The following is a 17,242-nucleotide window of genomic DNA, read 5'->3' as shown; positions in this document are numbered from 1 at the left end:
ATCCACAATGAGCCTGCCCAATTCACAGTGCAAACCACATGGATTTGATATTGAGAAACACCAACGCTTTACAAGAACGGGTACGTTTTTTAGAGCAGCAGGAGCTGGAGGTTCAGGTGCTTACCGTAGCAGTGGGGGTAGGAGTGGTGCCCAGGGCTGCAGCGCTCACACCGTGGCCCAGCAAACTCGGCTCTGCAGAAACAATTCCCGGCGGAGTCACAGCCTCCCGGCAGCGTCCCGACCGCGCTGCAGCTGCACACTGCAACACACACAGACCACCTCAGCTGGGAGCATGGGGCACAGCTCATGGCAAAATGGCACTTTCCTGGGGTCCTCAGATATACACGAGGTGCTGCTCTAAGCGTTCAAACCATCAGTCTCTGCCCATGGCACATATTCTCCAAAACACCCACAAAACCACAGTCCCTCAGCCCCCTGCCAGAGGACTCTGGCTGTGTATCCCCCCCCAGGCTCGTGAAGGACAGATACTCACACTGGCACAGAGGGTAGTTGAAGTAGCCTGGAGCACACTGGTCACACGAGTGCCCTTCAAATCCTGTCCGGCACAGACACTGTCCTGTCTCGCTGTCACAGGTGCCATCGTACTGACCAGGGCTGGAGCACTGGCAGGCTGCAAAGCAACAAGGGCATTAGTAAATAAGCAGGTTTTGTGTCTTTAGCCTTTCCAGGAAAGGAACCAGAGCATCTGTTCCTTTGGGGTAGAAGAGCAGTTGCTGGAGAAAGCAGGGGGAACAGAGCTGACAGCAAGCATGCTTGGCGTATAGCTCATTCCTCAAGAGCCCCACACAGCTTAGGAGGATGCTGGAGGGTCAGATGGAAAACAACAGCAAAAGTGCAGAAGTAATGGGAATTTGTCACTTGGAAGTGGAGCTGTGGGATTCCTCCTCCCCAGCATGAGAAGAGAACAAGGAGAAGCCCAGCAGGGCGAGCCTGGGGACGCTGCCTGCCCGTACTCACGCTGGCAGCTGGGTCCATAGTGGCCTGGGGCGCACTGGTCGCAGTGTGCTCCCTGGAAGTTGGGTTTGCACACGCACATCCCCAGCCGAGGGTCCTTCCGACAGGCGTTGCCTTCTGTCCCACCCGCGTAGCAATCGCAGTCTGGATGGGGACACACAACAGGCGACACCACACACGGCTGTCACTCCAGCTCTCAGGTCCCACAAGGACACGGCAGGAGCTGCCATGAGGCAGCTCAAATGCTCACAAGCATTTGCTCCCATAACCCTCCTGGCAGATGAAAATGTTTTAACTGAACCACGCCTGGCTCGTGGGTGGCTGGGTGCACTCGGCACACGCTGCTGTGAAGGTGCAGGGTGGGCAGCAGGGCAATGCACAAGGCAGGCAAATGCTGCTTCCACAAGCCCAGGCAGAGCTGCTTCAGTCTAGTGTGGGAATAATAAAAGCCTTCAGCTAACCAGGGTGAACTCTGGGCTTTCTCTCTGGTCACTCCATGCTCAGCTGCACCCGAGACCTTCCCACTTCCAGGGCAGGGTGTTCCAAGCAGGCAGTGCCGAGGCTCTGAGCCAGCCCTGCTGTCACCAACAGCAGTGGTGTGGGGTGCTCGGCTGGGAGAGGGAAGGACAAACATCACCCAAAAAGCAGAGGGAGGGGAAGGTGGGGAAATGAGAAGGGAAGTGAGAAATTCCAGCTCAGGAAAGCAAAAACCTGTCTGGGAGATACAGACTTCAAAATATCAGAAGGAAGGAAAAGGTTATCTGGAGCGTGCTGGGGAGCATGAGACAGGGGAGGATTCAGTGGGAAAAGGGACAGAATAAAGCACAAGGGAGTAGATGAACTGAGAGGAGTGAGCAGGACAGAGGAAGGAGGTAGAGGGGAGCAGGGAGGAGAGCATGGATGAGCTTTCTAAACAACAGAGGAAGTGACACAGAGTGAGTGGCTGCCTGTGCACGACCCTTCAGAGGCACCCAGAGCAGAGCTCCCAGCTCAGCCACAGCCCCTCCACAACCTTTGGGGAAGCTTCCTCGCAGGAAGGCACAAGGGACATCCCCACACAGCCTGGACCCCAGAAAAAACCACAGTCATTCTAGGCTATAGTTTCCACTTCTGTAAAAAGGGGATCATAAAACTTCCTTTCCCCACAACTCAGCTGCAGGTTGTACTCTTCTAAAACCACTCAGGGCTGCCTCACACAAAGTACATGCCCAGTAAGCTGAAGACCCACTCTTGCATTGGATGGGGGGTACAACAGAAATGACAGCATTGCCAAAGCATCAAAGAAAATTGCAGTGCTTACTTATTATCTGTCCTGCAGGAAGCACTTGTTCTCCAGTATCGTTGTGAGAGAATGCTGGAATAGCTGTGCAGAGAAAGACACATTGCACACGTCATCACACACACTCCAGGGAAATCCTGATGGAATATCAAGGACTTGACAGTCCCAAAGCTGAACAGGCTGAATAAAATTGTGGAACATGGAACAAAGCACAGATGTCCCACTAAACAACAATCCATTACATCCCTTTTTAGCCTGTCTTTCATTAAAAATTGAGAGATTAAACTCCAGCCAAATGGGACTCTCCTGTTGACTCCGTGTTCAGAGCAGCTCAGCTCTGGTGCAGCTTCCACCCAAGCCAAATGTGGACTTAAGCCCACCTGAAAGAATTACTCCTGGGACAGAAATGCTGCGTGGCACAGGGAAAGGACATCCCAAGAGCCACAACTGGAGCTGCCGGCCCTTCCCACAGCTGCTGGGTCTGTGGGCTGCCAGATGTGAAGCCCCACTTACGGTAGCAGTGGGGGAAGTTGAGGTAGCCCTCGGCACAGGCGTCGCAGTGCTCCCCGGTGTAGTTGGGTTTGCAGTAGCAGCGCCCCGTGAGGTCCTCGCAGGTGCCATCGGTGAAGTCAGACTCACAGTTACAGCCTGCAGAGAGGGACAAGCCAGCAGCAGTGTCACTGACTGAGGCCTCAGGCTCCCTACAGCAGAAAAACCTCTCAGCCCAACCCTCCAGAGCACCCTCCCCAGTGTCACCAAGTCCAGTAGGATGTCACTGCCGAGGAGTTCACACTCACGGTAGCAAATGTATGGAGAGTCGATGGGGTGGTCAGGGGATCGATAGTATCCAGGGATGCACCTCTCACAATTAATGCCAGTGGTGTGATGCTGAAAGACAGTGGGTTAGAAAGTTATCAGCTCCTCTGCCAGCAGGATTCACATTCCTCTGCCAGATTTGCCAACAGCTCCAGGTCAGAGGAAGCAGTTCAGGAACGTCAGCACACCGAAGACCTGAATCTGCTCAAAACTCCCATACACCGACTTGGGAACAACGCATTTCCTGCAAACTGTATCCTTCCCTAAACACAGGGTGAGTTTCAGGTTCATATCTGACCTTGAGCCCATTTCACTTCCTTCAGATGGGAAAATGTCCTGACCACTTTGTGCTTGGAGGATAGGAGCAACCTGTTTCCTCCCAGCAAGGAAGCACAGCCAGAAGTTTCATGCCAGTGCATGAATTAACCACGCCACAGTCACCATCACCTTGGGAAGGGAAGACCTACTTTCCCACCTTCACAGAGACTGAAGACTGGCATTTTGGTGGGCAGAGAGACATCCAGGGAGATGCCAGAGCACTGTGAACTAGGCAGGCATTGCTGGGCAGCAACCAGTCCCTCCCACTTCTGGTGTCTCAGTAAACTAAAGCTTTAGGAGGTACTGGTACCACCAGGGAACAGTTAGAAACCCAAGTGCTGCTCTCATTACTGGTGCACACTCCTTTAATCCACAGCAAAGAGACTAAATTTCCAGGCAAAGACCTAATTAAGGTAACAGAGTGGCTTGGTGGAGGTCCCATGAGGCTGAACTGCAGGCTGACAGCAGAAACAAACACAAACATTTGCAACAGCCTTTTCCAGTGAAACTCTTCGGGCCTACCTGGCAGTCAATACAAACACCTCCCCCTTCAAACTTGTCCTCACGACTCCTGCTGGCTTTGTGTCGATCCACCTCTGGGTCATAGTAGCAGTCGTAGGCATGGCCATTGCAATTGCAGGCTGGAATACAAAGAGATGGGAGCTAAACCCCCCCATCCTCAGAGCTCCTTCAGTCAGCAGCTGCACCTCAAGATGTCAACTCTCCCTCCTGGGTCTGATGGGTTGCTTTTCCATGAGAAAAGATGCCTGAATGCATCTGGGGGATTACATGATCTCCCAAGGTCTCTGAAGTATTTCAATTCAAAAGCACAGAAGCAGCAACTCCTTCACAAAATCTGGTCTGCAACCAGGAGAGCGCAGTGGGCACAAAGTCACAAGTAAAATATGTGCAGGCATGTACAGACGAGAAAGAAAAATTACCACACCATGGGGCTTTGAGTAGCCTGGTTTAGAGAGCAACATTCTTGCCTCTTTTATCCCACCCTGGATAGAGGTGAGCTGTAAAATCCAGCACCAGGTGAGGCGGCTTTACAAACTCACAGGATTAAGAGCCTTTGCCACCCTGCATTTCTAAGACACCATGTGGTGCAGCTCTGCTCTCTACACTCCCAGTGCAGCAGAAATTCCACTGTCTGCACTGACCAAAGGTTTCTCTAGACAAATAAAGACGTCCTGCACGTAAACACATCCAAACCTAATTCATCTTGCAGACGGAATTGAGCAACGAGACTCGCCTGCACAAACCCTTGGACGCACAGGAGGAACTGGAATGCAAGCGGAGCCGAAGTCCCACACGAACCCTGGAGACCTCCCTGTGTGAGGCTCACCTGAACATCAACACCTGCTGTGCAGAGTCCTCCCAGTGGCACACAGCACCAGCCCCACCAGCCCAGTGAACCGCCTGTCTGCAGCACGGCCCCGAGCTGTGCTTGGCAGGAAGGGACAGCCCAGCTCCCACTTACGCTGGCACTCGTTGGCGCTGTCGGCGGTGGCAGGCTTCCAGGGGAACTGGTTGTAGCCCGGGCAGCAGCGGTCGCAGGAGCCACCACAGGTGTTGTGCTGGCAGTCACACTGCAGCCTGCAGGGACAGCAATGGGGCACAGACAAGGTTGGGGTGATGACAGGGACGTGTGGGATGGGGAGCTGCTGTGTGACCCTGCTGTGCATCACTGTCACTGATCTGGTACATGAACGAGTGGTATTTGCTAATCCCAATACTCTGGAAAAGAGGCATCTAAGGATTTTTTCAACTTTGAAATTGATTTCTTCTTTTCTGAGTCAAACACCAAACTTTGCTATTCCAGCTTCATTCTCTCCCTTCCTTCTCCTCCACTATCATTCCTTTTTGTCTTCATAGGGAGACAGGACAAATCAGTGTGCCACTGCCTAGCCTGCTCTGCAGGGAATAAAATGTGAAATGGTTGGAGGTGGCAGTGGTAGAAACCAAGCTGAAGCTGATTATTTGAGAAAGTGTGGCATGGTGCAGGGACACGAAGATGTACCCACCACTGTGCAGGGGCAGCATGAAAGGAAAAAGGATGGGGCCACACAAGTGCTATCTGCTCCTCCAGGTACACCTGTGCTGCAGGGAGGAGGGCATGAAATTTGAATCAAGAATTCTTCAGCAGATGCTGGCCCTACATTCCCTTGTGCTCTGCACCTCCTGCTTTCCAGGCAGGGCTGTGCTGGGTAAATAGACGGCTCCAGAGGCGCCAGGCAAGGAATCTCGACAGGCACCCGATGGATCTCGTCCCTGCCCGAGCAAGGGTGATTCATTAATGTCAGTGACATCAGCCCCAAAACCTCCACTTGGATGGCAATTCCCATCCAACACAAATGCTTTCTGTTGTATTAGACTTATGGATAATACAGCATGTTCCAGCTTTTATCTGTGCAATTACTCATTTCCCCTCAGGGCCAGTCCACCACTCCCATCTCTCCCTCCTCCAATGCTTTTCCATTCAAAAGCAGGGTGTTTAAAAATAAATGTAGTTTTTTCTAAAACGTTAGAAACAAAAGGAGCAGTCATTCAGGGTGAAGTGTGGGAGTGCAGACGCTCTACACTGAGCTGAGTGCCACAGTTTCCACCTACGTGTAATTTTAGGATGTGGGACCTGCAAGTCTGTTGCTAGACAGAGGCAGCAGCACTGGACAAGTGACCTCATTTTAATGAAAATAATGGGAATGCAAGCAGGATCCACACTCAGCATGTTTGCTTCAGGCAGGGGGGTTGAGAGGCAGAAGGTCCCAGTGCTGCTCCAAGCCTTTCCCTTGCAGATGCCACAGAACACTTGGCTGCAGTCAGTTCTCTCAGCGTTCATCATGCCCCATCCCTGCCCACATTCACAGGCTGGGCTGTGGCTGGCAGAGTCCAGGCATGAAACTGAACCCCTGGCTGGATCTTAAGTGGCAGAAAACAGCCCTGAAATATTCACTAGGAACTTTGTTCTTCAGGTGTTTTGCAGACCCTAGGGGGAGTCTCAATGAGAGGCAAACCTTGGCCGTGTCTGCGGAATGCAGCCACCCACAGACCTCTCACCTGGCTGACTACCACTCAGCACTTCAACAAAACAAAATTTTATCCTTTCTTTCCATGGCAGCAGCTGGAGATCAAGATTAAGATCCATACACATACGTGTGGAGAAAGATGGTCACTGAGTCAGGGAACTTATAAACCTGCTGAGCAGTGTTAATCTCCCTGACTGGAGAACGTGGCTCCAGCCACACACCCTGGGCTCTTTAACGTTCAAGATGTTTGAAAAGTACTGGTTCAGTTCCCAGAATGCAAGAAGATGGCACTGCATGAGTAAAGATGCTCACTTCAGATGGAGAAGGAGGTATTTATTTAGTCTCTGCTGCTCAGAGTTACGATGACCTCTCAGAGAGCTCATCTATCACGGCTTTACCGCACCTTGTGCCGAGTCCATGCTGCTAATGAATTACAGACAAATGTGTATAAACCACAATATTTACATGTTTCATTGATTGAGTATATACAAGGAAGAAGAGGGAGCGGCTGTGTTCACATAGCACATATTTCCTGGTCATTCTGCTGTAAGAAATGAAACCGCAGTCTTCCCGCTGGAATTGATGCTCAATAGCAGAGACTAAACAGTTTCCAGCAAACAGCTGTGGCAGAATGGAGAGCAGCACACAAACACTACAGCATCTGGATTTGGCTGGGACATCTGAGGAGCACAATCAGGAAAAAAAAAAAAGCCCCTTCCTTTGTTTCTGACTGTATGGAGAAAAAACCACCTGCAAAGAGAGACTGACAGATGGCACAAATCTACCGGCACACATGGTGCTTTCCCTTCCAAATGGGAAAGGGGAAACTGAAGTCCATGATCCAGCAGTGGGAAAGCATCCTTCATCTGTGGATGTGCTTCTGACCAGCCAGGCTGCTGCTGTCTTGGTGGTTATCTTCAGCATCAGGCACAAAAGGAGCAGCTGAACTCTCTGGTTGTCTCCCCTCTCACTTGTGGTGTCTGTGACAGGGCACTGAAGCCACAGAAACAGTTGCTCTTCTCAGACAGATGCAGAACCTTTGCAGGGCTCTCCTGAGCTCACTCAGCCTGTTAGCATGCCTTGTCTGGGTTCTCCAAGCCAGATTCCTGATGACTCTTATCTCACTGCTCCAAGGGTTTGCCAGGAGAAAGGGTTGTGCCCCATCCTGCTGGTGCTCACCTTTAACCAGGAGAACATCCCTTCCCTCTGCTTAATTCAGCCCATTCCAATTTAGGGCAAAGAGAGAAAGCTGTGAGAAGTGCAGAGAGCCTTGAGGTGGCTGCAAATACTCACACAGAGCCCAGATGTGCTGCCAGCTCAACACAGCTGGATGTGCAGCCTCTGTAGCTTGACACTTCACACCAGCCTTCCAAAGTTGCATGAGTATTATCATTTCTGGGCAGGAAGTCAGCTCATGGACACGCTTCATCAAATCCTGAAGTCTTTGCCAAGAGTTCTAGCTCACCTCAGCTCTATCAAAGTGCTCATCCTGCCTTTCTGAGCAGCAGGCACAAGAAACGTGGGGATGCGCAGAAGAAAGAAGCTAAAATGAGCAGCAGAGACCCCCCACAACAAGCTGAGATTGTGGGGTTTTTATAGGGCCAGGCCAATCCACATCCCTTTATTTGGATTTCCTTGCCCAGCTGCTGCCACACATCAGATTCTCAAGAGGCAGGACAGGTGCAGAGGGCACAGCACACAGATTGCTAAAGACATGACAAGCTTCTGGTAGCTGAGCCTGTCTCAAGGGAACAGTGTGTCTGAGCCCCGGCTGATGTGGCATTACAGATATCCCCAAGCTGCCCCTGTGCTGTGTCAGGGCAGGAGGGCTGGGATCCTGCCCAGCAGTGCCCACTTCACTTTCTCAACTGAAAGTATCAGATTTCTGCTGACTTGCCTCTGCTCCTGGACTTGCTAAAGGGTACAGCAATGCCATGAGAAGATCTGTTTATCCAGCACCTTTTCCTGCTGTATCCCAAAGGACCTACAGCTGTTTTGTTCTGACTGTACAAAGTACACAAGTAGGAAATGTTTTCTCCCTCAGGCCAGCGTGATCTGCTCTGGGTGAAATGCAACAGCTGCTTACCAACATGTGCTGCAACATCTCAGCTGGGGCCAAGAATGAAGATATCAAATGCATCCAAATGAGAGTGGAGGAATTTCGGGAGACAGAGATGGTTGCCAGCAGAAGTGGCACTGAAAAAGGACATCCAACGTATCTCAACCCTTGCTCAACCTTCCCTCCCTCCTTAGAGAGCCCCAAGCCATTGGCACACCCAAGAAAGGTCCTGGCATTTCCAGGTTAAAGACTCACTTGTCCCCATGAAGCCTTTTTCCCCAGCACACAGGTGCACTTTACATCCAGTAACACAAATGTCTTAAAAAACAAGGAACTGTACATTCAAATACTCATGAACTTCCTTTTGTCAGAGAGTTTGGCACACTCAGGCAGGCTTGCTTACCAATACATCTTTGTTTTAATACTTAACAGCTTTAACCTTGGCTGGGACTCACTGGAATTTTATTTTAGACAATCCAAAAATTCTACATGATCCTGATGAGAAAGAAATACAAGCTTCCCTCATGCAGCTGAATCTACCATCCCTTTCATAAAGGCAACATTCAAGCTGCAAACAGATGGCTAAAAGCAACACTTCCATGGTCTGAAGCAGCTCTTTGGCATTCCATGTTGCCAGGGCAGATGGGAAGTTGCATTAGCCAAAATGTAACCTCTTTATACATTTGCTCTTTTGCAAAGAGTCGTTCAGATATGTACATAACCAATCTATGGTTCTTATGAGTAGAAATGGGAAGCAGTCTCTGGTTTCATGGGAGACCATCTCTTTATGAGAGCCATGTCCCAGTGCTTAAGAAGCCACATGGGAAGCAAAAGACTTCTCTGCATAAGTTCAGGAACAATCCCAGGACATTGAGGGGAAACCTCCCTGTTCTACATCAGCATCCCACCTTCTCATTCTCACACTCTGCTCCAGTGGGATGGCAAAGTTGTGGACAGGGAAACCCAACCAGACAGAGGGAAACTCAACCAGAGAGCTGATCTGGCAGAGAAATAGTCCGACAAAATGCATGATTTTTTGCTACTTTGCTTGGAACAGTTTCTGCTTTTTTCTCAAGGCAGAGACAACCAACAGCAGTGATGCCACCATTACACACTCAGGACAGGACACAACTAACACTGGTATCACCTTTCATTCTTGGAACAGTAATTCAAATGTTTTCACACAGAACTGGGATTTTGCAAAAGGTACCTGTAAGGGTCGTTGGGGTCTTTGGCATCGCAGACGTCGGCGTGGCCGTGGCAGACACAGCGCCCTCCAATGCTGATATCCTTGATGCTGTAGTAATACTGGAAAGCACAAGAAAAGCTGGTCATTACTGTTTTTACCAATCAGATTCATAACCATTCTACTCAACAGTCAGCACGACTTTATCCAGTAAAATCATGTGTTGGGATATTTCCCTTACATTGCAGACTGCAGTATCTGCCTGTGGTAAGATCCAGCACCTCTAACAGGGCCCATTAGCTATGAGTGGGGGGTTCCCAGCACAGCCAGAAAGCCACATGTGACACCAAGAGACATCTCCCAGTTTCAAATTGTGGGTGTCTTCCCAAGCAGCCTCCAGCTCCAGCCACAGCAGCATCTGCTGCAGATGCCTTCAGCTTTAGGGGCTGCAAGACAGGAAAAAATCCCCACAGGCAACACCCAGGGTGTCCTCCCCCCAGAGGTGGCTTCCACAGCCCTCAAACAGTTCCACCTCACCAGCAGGAGGTATCAAGGCCTGCCTTACCCTCCTTGTGACCGTAGGGTCCCTCAGAGCTTTGCCCATCAGGTGTCCCAGCAGAGTGTTCGTCTGCAGGAAGCGCAGTCGGATGTTGGTGGCTTTGGTGAAATTCCGCAGGAGAGGAGAGTAGGAGAAGTTCATGGCTCCTGGGCGCCCGTTTACCAGAGAGACCACAATCTGTGAATGGGAGGAGGGAAAAGGCCAGGATGGATTGGGCACTGAGCAACCTGCTCCAGTGAAAGGTGTATCTGCTCACGGCAGCAAGCTGAACTGGGTGGTTCCAACCCACACCGTTCTGTGAATCTGTGAGAACAAAGCTGTGTAATCCTGTGGGGTGGGAGGAAATGAATCCCTCCCTCAAATGAAGCCAGTCATCCAGATGACTGGATCAGTTCTCTGTCAATCTCATTTGGTTCAACTGAATACTTTAAGTGGTACCTGACAATCGAGGGGGAGCCTATTAAAAGGAGTACCAACAGCCACAGAGTCACCCTGGAAAGCCCAGGGGGTGAAAACAGGCAGCTGCTCACCTCCCCATTTTCCAAAGGCACAATCCGGGAGTATTCGGTGGTGCAGATGGCATGGTCATCCCTGGTGACCCGATCCACAGTGTGCTGGCCAAACTTCTCAATGCAGTCCCTCTTGGAAGCTGTTCATCAACCAGAGATGAGAGCAGTCAGAGAAAAGGAACATTTCCCAGCCCTCTAGGGATTTTCCCACGCTGACCACAGGAGAGAGGGGTGTACAATCTTTGTTAAGCATTTACCACATAGAGATTGCTTTGTATCATTAACTCTGTCATGGCTAAATACATGTCCTCCACTAAGGGAGGGTGTCACTCTAACAGTAATAGGCAGAAAACCCCGCAGACCACCTCCCTGCAGCAAATGAGGAAGGTCAGAATAGCCACAGTACCTACTGCCACCACCTGCAGAGAAACCCACCCCTCAACTCTGGAATTAAGCTCACATTTAACCAGCCTGAGATCTAACTCTGCTCTCAATCTGTTGTCTTGCTGGCAGTGGATTTGCTACTCTGCTTCCACTGAACTGCAGAAGGGCTCTTTGCTGCCAGGGCTCTGCTCCTCAGGTGGGAGCTGCACCATCATTTCGTGTGGTTCCCAAACTTCCTGGGTCAGTCCTGAAGCCAGCACAGAACCCACAACAGGAGCAACCACAAGCCACAGTCACTGCAGGGACATCTCCCACCAGGCAGGGTGGACAAGCAGACATCCTATAAGCCATTGCTCTGCCTCTCCCAAATACTGCAGGTCCTCTCCTCACACCTTACTCTGAACTCTGCTCTTAAACCAATGCCACAAACCAGGAACGCCAAAGCCACCAAGAACCTTGGGGACAGCAAACGAGGGCTCCTGCCACTAAGTGGCAATGCAAGGCTGGATAAAGTCAGGGACCAGGCACTGCCTGGCAGCCACTCCGCTGGCTGGGTGACCTGCTTTGGGGACACTGAATGCCAAGACTTTCCTTGCAGCTACAGGAATGACCTGGCTTCCCAGTATGACTGCTCCTGCAAGTCCAGCACGCTTGTCCCCAGGATGTGTGACATCCCTGTGCTGGCAGAGCCAACCAAACCACTTCTGGGGCAGCTCAGGGCCTGACTGTACAGGGTGGTGAGCACCTACCTACATCTACCCACGCAAAACCCTACACAGTGCCACTCTCAGGGACTGTTCCCTCAGGAAGAGCCTGGACAAAGGCTGCTGCTCCTTCCCACTCTCTTTTCACCTGTGCCAGGAGCTCACAGCAGAGCATGCGGAAATGAATGTCACTGTAGTGCTCCTGAGGGTATTTCCATGGGGAGAAAAAGGAAGAAAAAGCAGCCAACACAATCTCCTGTTCCTGCCAGCACTGCTCAGCTCACACAGGAAACTGAAGGGGAAATGTTAAGCCAATTCACAGGAATAATCCTCCAAAAATCTGTCTCAGTGTGCCTCCAGAAGGCAGGTTCCCCACTCCACATGCTGCATGGGTAGGCTAAGCCGAGCAGAACGAACAGCAAAGGGGGAGCAGAGAATTTCTGCCTCCCTGACTTCACCTCTGGCTTGTACCCATCCACACCTTGTCTCCAGAATGTGGCCTTGCTCCAGGAAACACTGTTTTGGCAACAGCAAGAGCTCAGTTGCATCCACAGGAAGATGTGGAAATATTTAACATAAGGTCTCTGGCCGCCAAGGTTTGCTTCATCAGGTGCTTTTTTAAAAGCAATTTATTTTTAAAGCCCCAGGCAAGGAACCTGTCACCACTGGCTTGAGATGATTGATTTGCAGAGAACTGCCACAGCTGCATGGAGACAGGATGCTCAGCCCAAGGAGCTACTCAGGAAAACCAAAGAACTCCTCCAGTTACTGCAAAATCTGCACAGCCATGTGAGCCAGAAGCTGGGCATTCTGAGCTAAAACAGAATAACCCATTGGCCTTAAACTCTAGCAGTGCTTTAAGGAAACAGACATGGACAGAACCTCACCCAGCAGTCACTTCTCCCTCCTCCCACAGAGCTAAGCCCAAAAGCACCTTGACACCTCCTGTGATGAGCAGCTCGAGGGACAGTGCCACTGTGTCACCCCTGGCAAGGCTCACTGGCAGCTCTGCAGAAACCCTGCATTTCTGCCAGCTGCTTCTGACCCCAGTAACCCTGGCAGTGTTTTATTAGACCACCTACAGAATTCCCCACGATAAGAATAAACCTCCGCAGAGAACTTCTTGTGCTCGCAAATCTGACAGGTTTTCGAGCAGCCACCTCTTTATTTCCATGGGAATGTTCCACTGCACTATGCCACTCCATGTCACTTCTCCAGGGGAGTGGTAACAGGGCCTGATGCTTTGGGAAGGGACTCCAGATGTTGCAGCACTGCCACTGCACACAGGACATGCCAGTGGGGCCAGAGCTCCCTGTGCAGCTCCAGACCACGCAGGAACACAATTGTAATGGGCCCCAAGAGAGGCTTCAGAGCTGGCAGAGAAATTCTCGAAGACAGAAAAAAGCAAAGCAGGAATCTGACAGCAGTAACTCCCTACTAGCACACAGAAGAGAGAAAAACATCCACCCCAGAGGGGAGCTACCACGCTAAGGCAACGCTGTGCTAATGTGTCTGCAGCTCTTTCTTGCACAAGAACAGGCCAGAAATCCAAAGCACAGCCTGACAGGTAAGCCAGAAATACGAGCCTTTAGGGACAGCCCAGGGCAAGGCTCTGAATGCTCCCAAGTCCATTCTTGCCAGGTTTTAAGCTCTGGCTGTAGATCTTAACTCACATCTTCTCCCAATTACTGCTGCTGCTTCTGGGAGGAGCTGGTGGTTAACAAGTTCCTCGGTATCCGGCTACCCCACACACCCTCTGGGAGAAGAGTTTTGTAGAACCAGCTGTTTCTTAAGGTTTTAATCAGAGAACTGGGAAGCCAAATGCACAGACTGGATCTCTTTTCCAGCCAGCTGTCTCTGATCCCACCTTGCACAGCAGCAGGACAGCGGTTCCCTGCCCTGCACAGGCTGGATCCAATCTCCGGTGCTGATAAGCACATGGGAATGTTTTCTACATCCAGACTTTTCTGTGATAGCAGCCACTTGGAAGTGAGCTGCTGCTTGGCTTCTGGAGGAGCTAAATACAGCCTGGGATGGTACAGGGAAGAGACAGAGAGAAGAGGGCAGGGAGGAGATGATAAGAAATCTCACCTTCAGACCTAGACCAACAACAACCAAGTGTGGAAATTGTTGTTTGGCATCCCCATAGAGGTCATGATTGTTCAAAAAAACACATTCAGTACCAGAGAGCATTCTCCTGTCCTGAGGAGCATTTAACCTTCAACTCTTGCAGCCTTACTGGGCAGATGAAACAGAAGCCATGTGCTGCATCACAGCAATGACACAGGAACAGCTCCAAACCCAACCCTGTATTTGCACAGTTATCTTCAACACAGCTAAAGTACCTGGCACTGAGCTGCAGCCCCCTGTCATACTCACAGGCAAAATACTGCCAGGGCTCGTAGGTGAGGCCAAAATCAGTTGATCGCTCCAACACCCAGAGGTCAGGACGAGGGGAATTGGCAAACTTGATCAGGACATACGCTACGTGGAAGAGCTGAAAGAAAGGAACACAGAGTTAGCTGGCTGTTTGAGGCATCCTGAAAAGCAGAGAGAACTTCACAGGATCCAAGTGGAATAAATGAGCTGGCACTTTGCAGCCCCTGCTGCTCACAAGCAGCCTGTGGAGCAAAATCCTCCGTATCTAAAGGGATGGAGATATGACACAGCTGCTGCAGAGAGGCAGATTAGGGAGCTCAGCTCCCACTGAATGCAAACACAGCTCAGACTTTGTGGCTACAGGCTGAACTCAGGTTGTGCTTAGCCTGAGCAGGCTGCATTACAAACCAGCTACAATGCTGCCCTGGGGACCTGGCTTTTGTTCTTGGGGTAACAGGTGATGCACTGGCCTGCCAGCCAGGGAACATCCAAGTGCACCTTGCACATGGTACCACAAAATCCTTCTCTCTGTTTTTTTAATGCATTCCACATACCAGCAGTGCTTCACCAACACAACCTGTGTTTTGAAGCCTGTTCCAGAAAAAGCTCAGCACAGCTCCTCTTCCCCAGGTGTCACAAGGAGAGGAGAGCAGGAGACCCACTTGGCTCCAGCACAGCTCCAACACTGGGCTGCTCACATTTGTCTGGACACTGACATGTGCACACACACTCCTGCCAAGTATAAAATAAACCCAGTCTTTAAAGAGCTACAATGTCAGTGCTAGAGAGAAACAAAAGCCCCAGCAAAATCTCCCTTCCCCGGCTGGCACAGGCTCACTCCAAGAATCCCCACTCCATCATCCTGTCACAAAGTGATATTTAAAGGCAAATAAAGTTCTCTTATCAGAGGAAATTCCTAATGTCAAAAACAACCCAAAAGGGAGTTTAGTGCTTGCAAGGCAGAGATTTATAGCCCAGGAGTCCCTCCTCAAGCAGAGCTGGGGCTGAATGAGCGTACAACCCCCTGAAGACTGACAAGCGTCCAGAGGGACATTTCTGCAAGGGGAGGAGAAGGACGGCTCCGTGCCCATCTCAGCCATGCAGGAGAGCCAGAACAGCAGCCAGGACCTCAGCCCTGCCCTGGCCACACGCATCGCTGAGCCACAGGACATACATTAATAATAACTGTCTCCAAAACAGCCCTGACAATCCACACATGGCCAAGTAAAGGGCAGAAGCAACAAAAAGGTATTTAAATCTACTAAGCCATCTAAAAAGCACAGATCTTGCTGGGGTCAGTCAGACAAGGGGTGCAGGTGCTGGTGTGTAGATATGGAGCAAGGGGATGTGGGCAGCCCTGAGGACTGGCACCAGCTCAGTTCCCCCCTAAGCAGGACATTCAGGCAAAAACCTCCTCAGGACACCCCCAAAGGCTCCTCTGGCTCTGGGGCAGCCACTCCTCCACTTACCAGGGGGATTGGTCTGGTTCCTACTGCAGGCTGGTAACACCTGAACACACACCTGGGTGTAGACTAAGGGGGCTTGAGAGAGATGCTCAGGGAGGAGTGAACCAGATCCAGCTGGGAAATCCACATGAACATCAAGCACAGCAGGTCAGAGGCTGTTCTCAAGCTCGGAATGGGCAGGAGGGTGGGATTTGTCACCACTCTCAGGGTTTGCACTGCTAAGGATTGGTGTCATCCAGATAAAGAAACCAAAGCGGTCACCAGCTCAGTTCTCTGCTGCCAGAAGACTTTCAAGCCCAGCCAAGGGGGAAACAGGCATCCTTTTCAAAAGCTGAGGGAAAACAGACCTCCATGCTGTCCTAGTTCCCCTCTGCAACATACACGGTGTCAACGCATGCAAGATCAAGCTTTTTTCGAGGAGCAGTTTTTTCTGCCTGCTTACCCTCTCAGCAGAGCTGTTATTTGATAGTGAAGCCCAAGAGGCTTCAGCTCAGGCAGCTTTCTCTGCAGGACCAGTTCTCACAGCTCAACATCTGCCTCTTGGCATGGGAACAGGGCTGAACACCAGCCTATGATGTTACACCTTCCCTCTACTCTAAACCCTCCTCCAGCTTTATTCTGCAGGGAATAAATTAATTCTCCTGCTGGAATCTAGCACTGCCTGTAGCTGGACAAAATTCCCTGTGGCTCAAAAATACCTGTACATGTTCTGGCCTCAGGCAGAGGGGATTCTCTGCTCTGAATGAACAGCAACCACAAACACAAATTTAGAAATGTGAGGTGGATCGCTCTCTTCTGCCTTTCTTTTTGCAAAGCTAGTAATTAACTTATTGCCAGTAAATCCCATGGAATTTCTAGGGGGTCCTCCTCTTTGTTCAGCTTTATACTGGAACAAAGTGTTCCTAATGAAATGTCCTGGAGTCCAACTCCTCACGTGCTTCTGGTTCTCAGAAGTCCCCTCCCTCTGGAGAGCATGGATTACCACGCAGGCAAATTGGTGCAGCTTTTGCCCAAACAGTGAAATCTGACACAAAACCAAGCCTCAGGCTCAGTGATTCACAAAGTGAAAACAACAGCCAGAAGAAAACCTCAGTGCTGCTGGTTGCAAGCTCTGGTGTAAATGGCCCTGGGGCAGGGTAGGGCAGCCACAGGCTCCTGACCCCTCTGAGCCCTCTCTGGCTGACAGGAGGAGATGGAGGTGGTCTCAGTGCATTTTGAGTCATGGGACACACAAAACACACACTGGGAACTGCGGATAAAACTGTGTCCATGCTTGCTGGGAGCTCCCTGAAAGGCCAGTCCCAGCCCCTCTGGCACAGTCAGATGGGCACAACCAGGGCTAGCACACCTTTTATCTTCTATTCCTGCTTTTCACAGGAAAACACAAGAACCTCTGGGTTCTTGCTGGATGTGTCTGGATCATCTGCAATACCTCAGCTGGAAGACAGGGCAGATATCTGCTCTCAAAGCCAAACACAAATCCTTTCCCCATACCCAAATCCATCTGTAGCACTGCTGTTACTGCTGCTGAATTTTATTCCAGTTGTGACCGCAATCTTGGGACACAAATAAGCCAAAC

General features: G+C 50.8%; 1 protein-coding gene across 2 annotated transcripts in view; it reads right to left on the bottom strand.

Moving 5' to 3' along the window:
- Window positions 1-17,242, bottom strand: part of LAMA5 (laminin subunit alpha 5) — an 85,802-nt gene that overhangs the window by 34,299 nt on the left and 34,261 nt on the right. For both annotated transcript variants that reach the window (XM_088064576.1, XM_088064577.1), the window contains exons 3-14: window positions 14,198-14,315; window positions 10,752-10,870; window positions 10,228-10,398; window positions 9,687-9,784; window positions 4,872-4,987; window positions 3,911-4,029; window positions 3,052-3,142; window positions 2,768-2,902; window positions 2,276-2,338; window positions 979-1,119; window positions 494-631; window positions 125-259 (exon numbers count right to left, since the gene is read on the bottom strand). In XM_088064576.1, the coding sequence (XP_087920702.1) occupies window positions 125-259; window positions 494-631; window positions 979-1,119; window positions 2,276-2,338; window positions 2,768-2,902; window positions 3,052-3,142; window positions 3,911-4,029; window positions 4,872-4,987; window positions 9,687-9,784; window positions 10,228-10,398; window positions 10,752-10,870; window positions 14,198-14,315 (1,444 nt within the window). The remainder of the gene's footprint in view (window positions 1-124; window positions 260-493; window positions 632-978; window positions 1,120-2,275; window positions 2,339-2,767; window positions 2,903-3,051; window positions 3,143-3,910; window positions 4,030-4,871; window positions 4,988-9,686; window positions 9,785-10,227; window positions 10,399-10,751; window positions 10,871-14,197; window positions 14,316-17,242) is intronic.

Source organism: Pseudopodoces humilis, chromosome 19, assembly GCF_049639895.1.
Source record: "Pseudopodoces humilis isolate 2021_Gansu_Grassland_sample_001 chromosome 19, ASM4963989v1, whole genome shotgun sequence".
In the NCBI taxonomy this organism is placed as follows: Eukaryota; Metazoa; Chordata; class Aves; order Passeriformes; family Paridae; genus Pseudopodoces; species Pseudopodoces humilis.
Note: the sequence above shows the minus strand (reverse complement) of the source record. Positions and strands in the feature narration are given on the sequence as shown.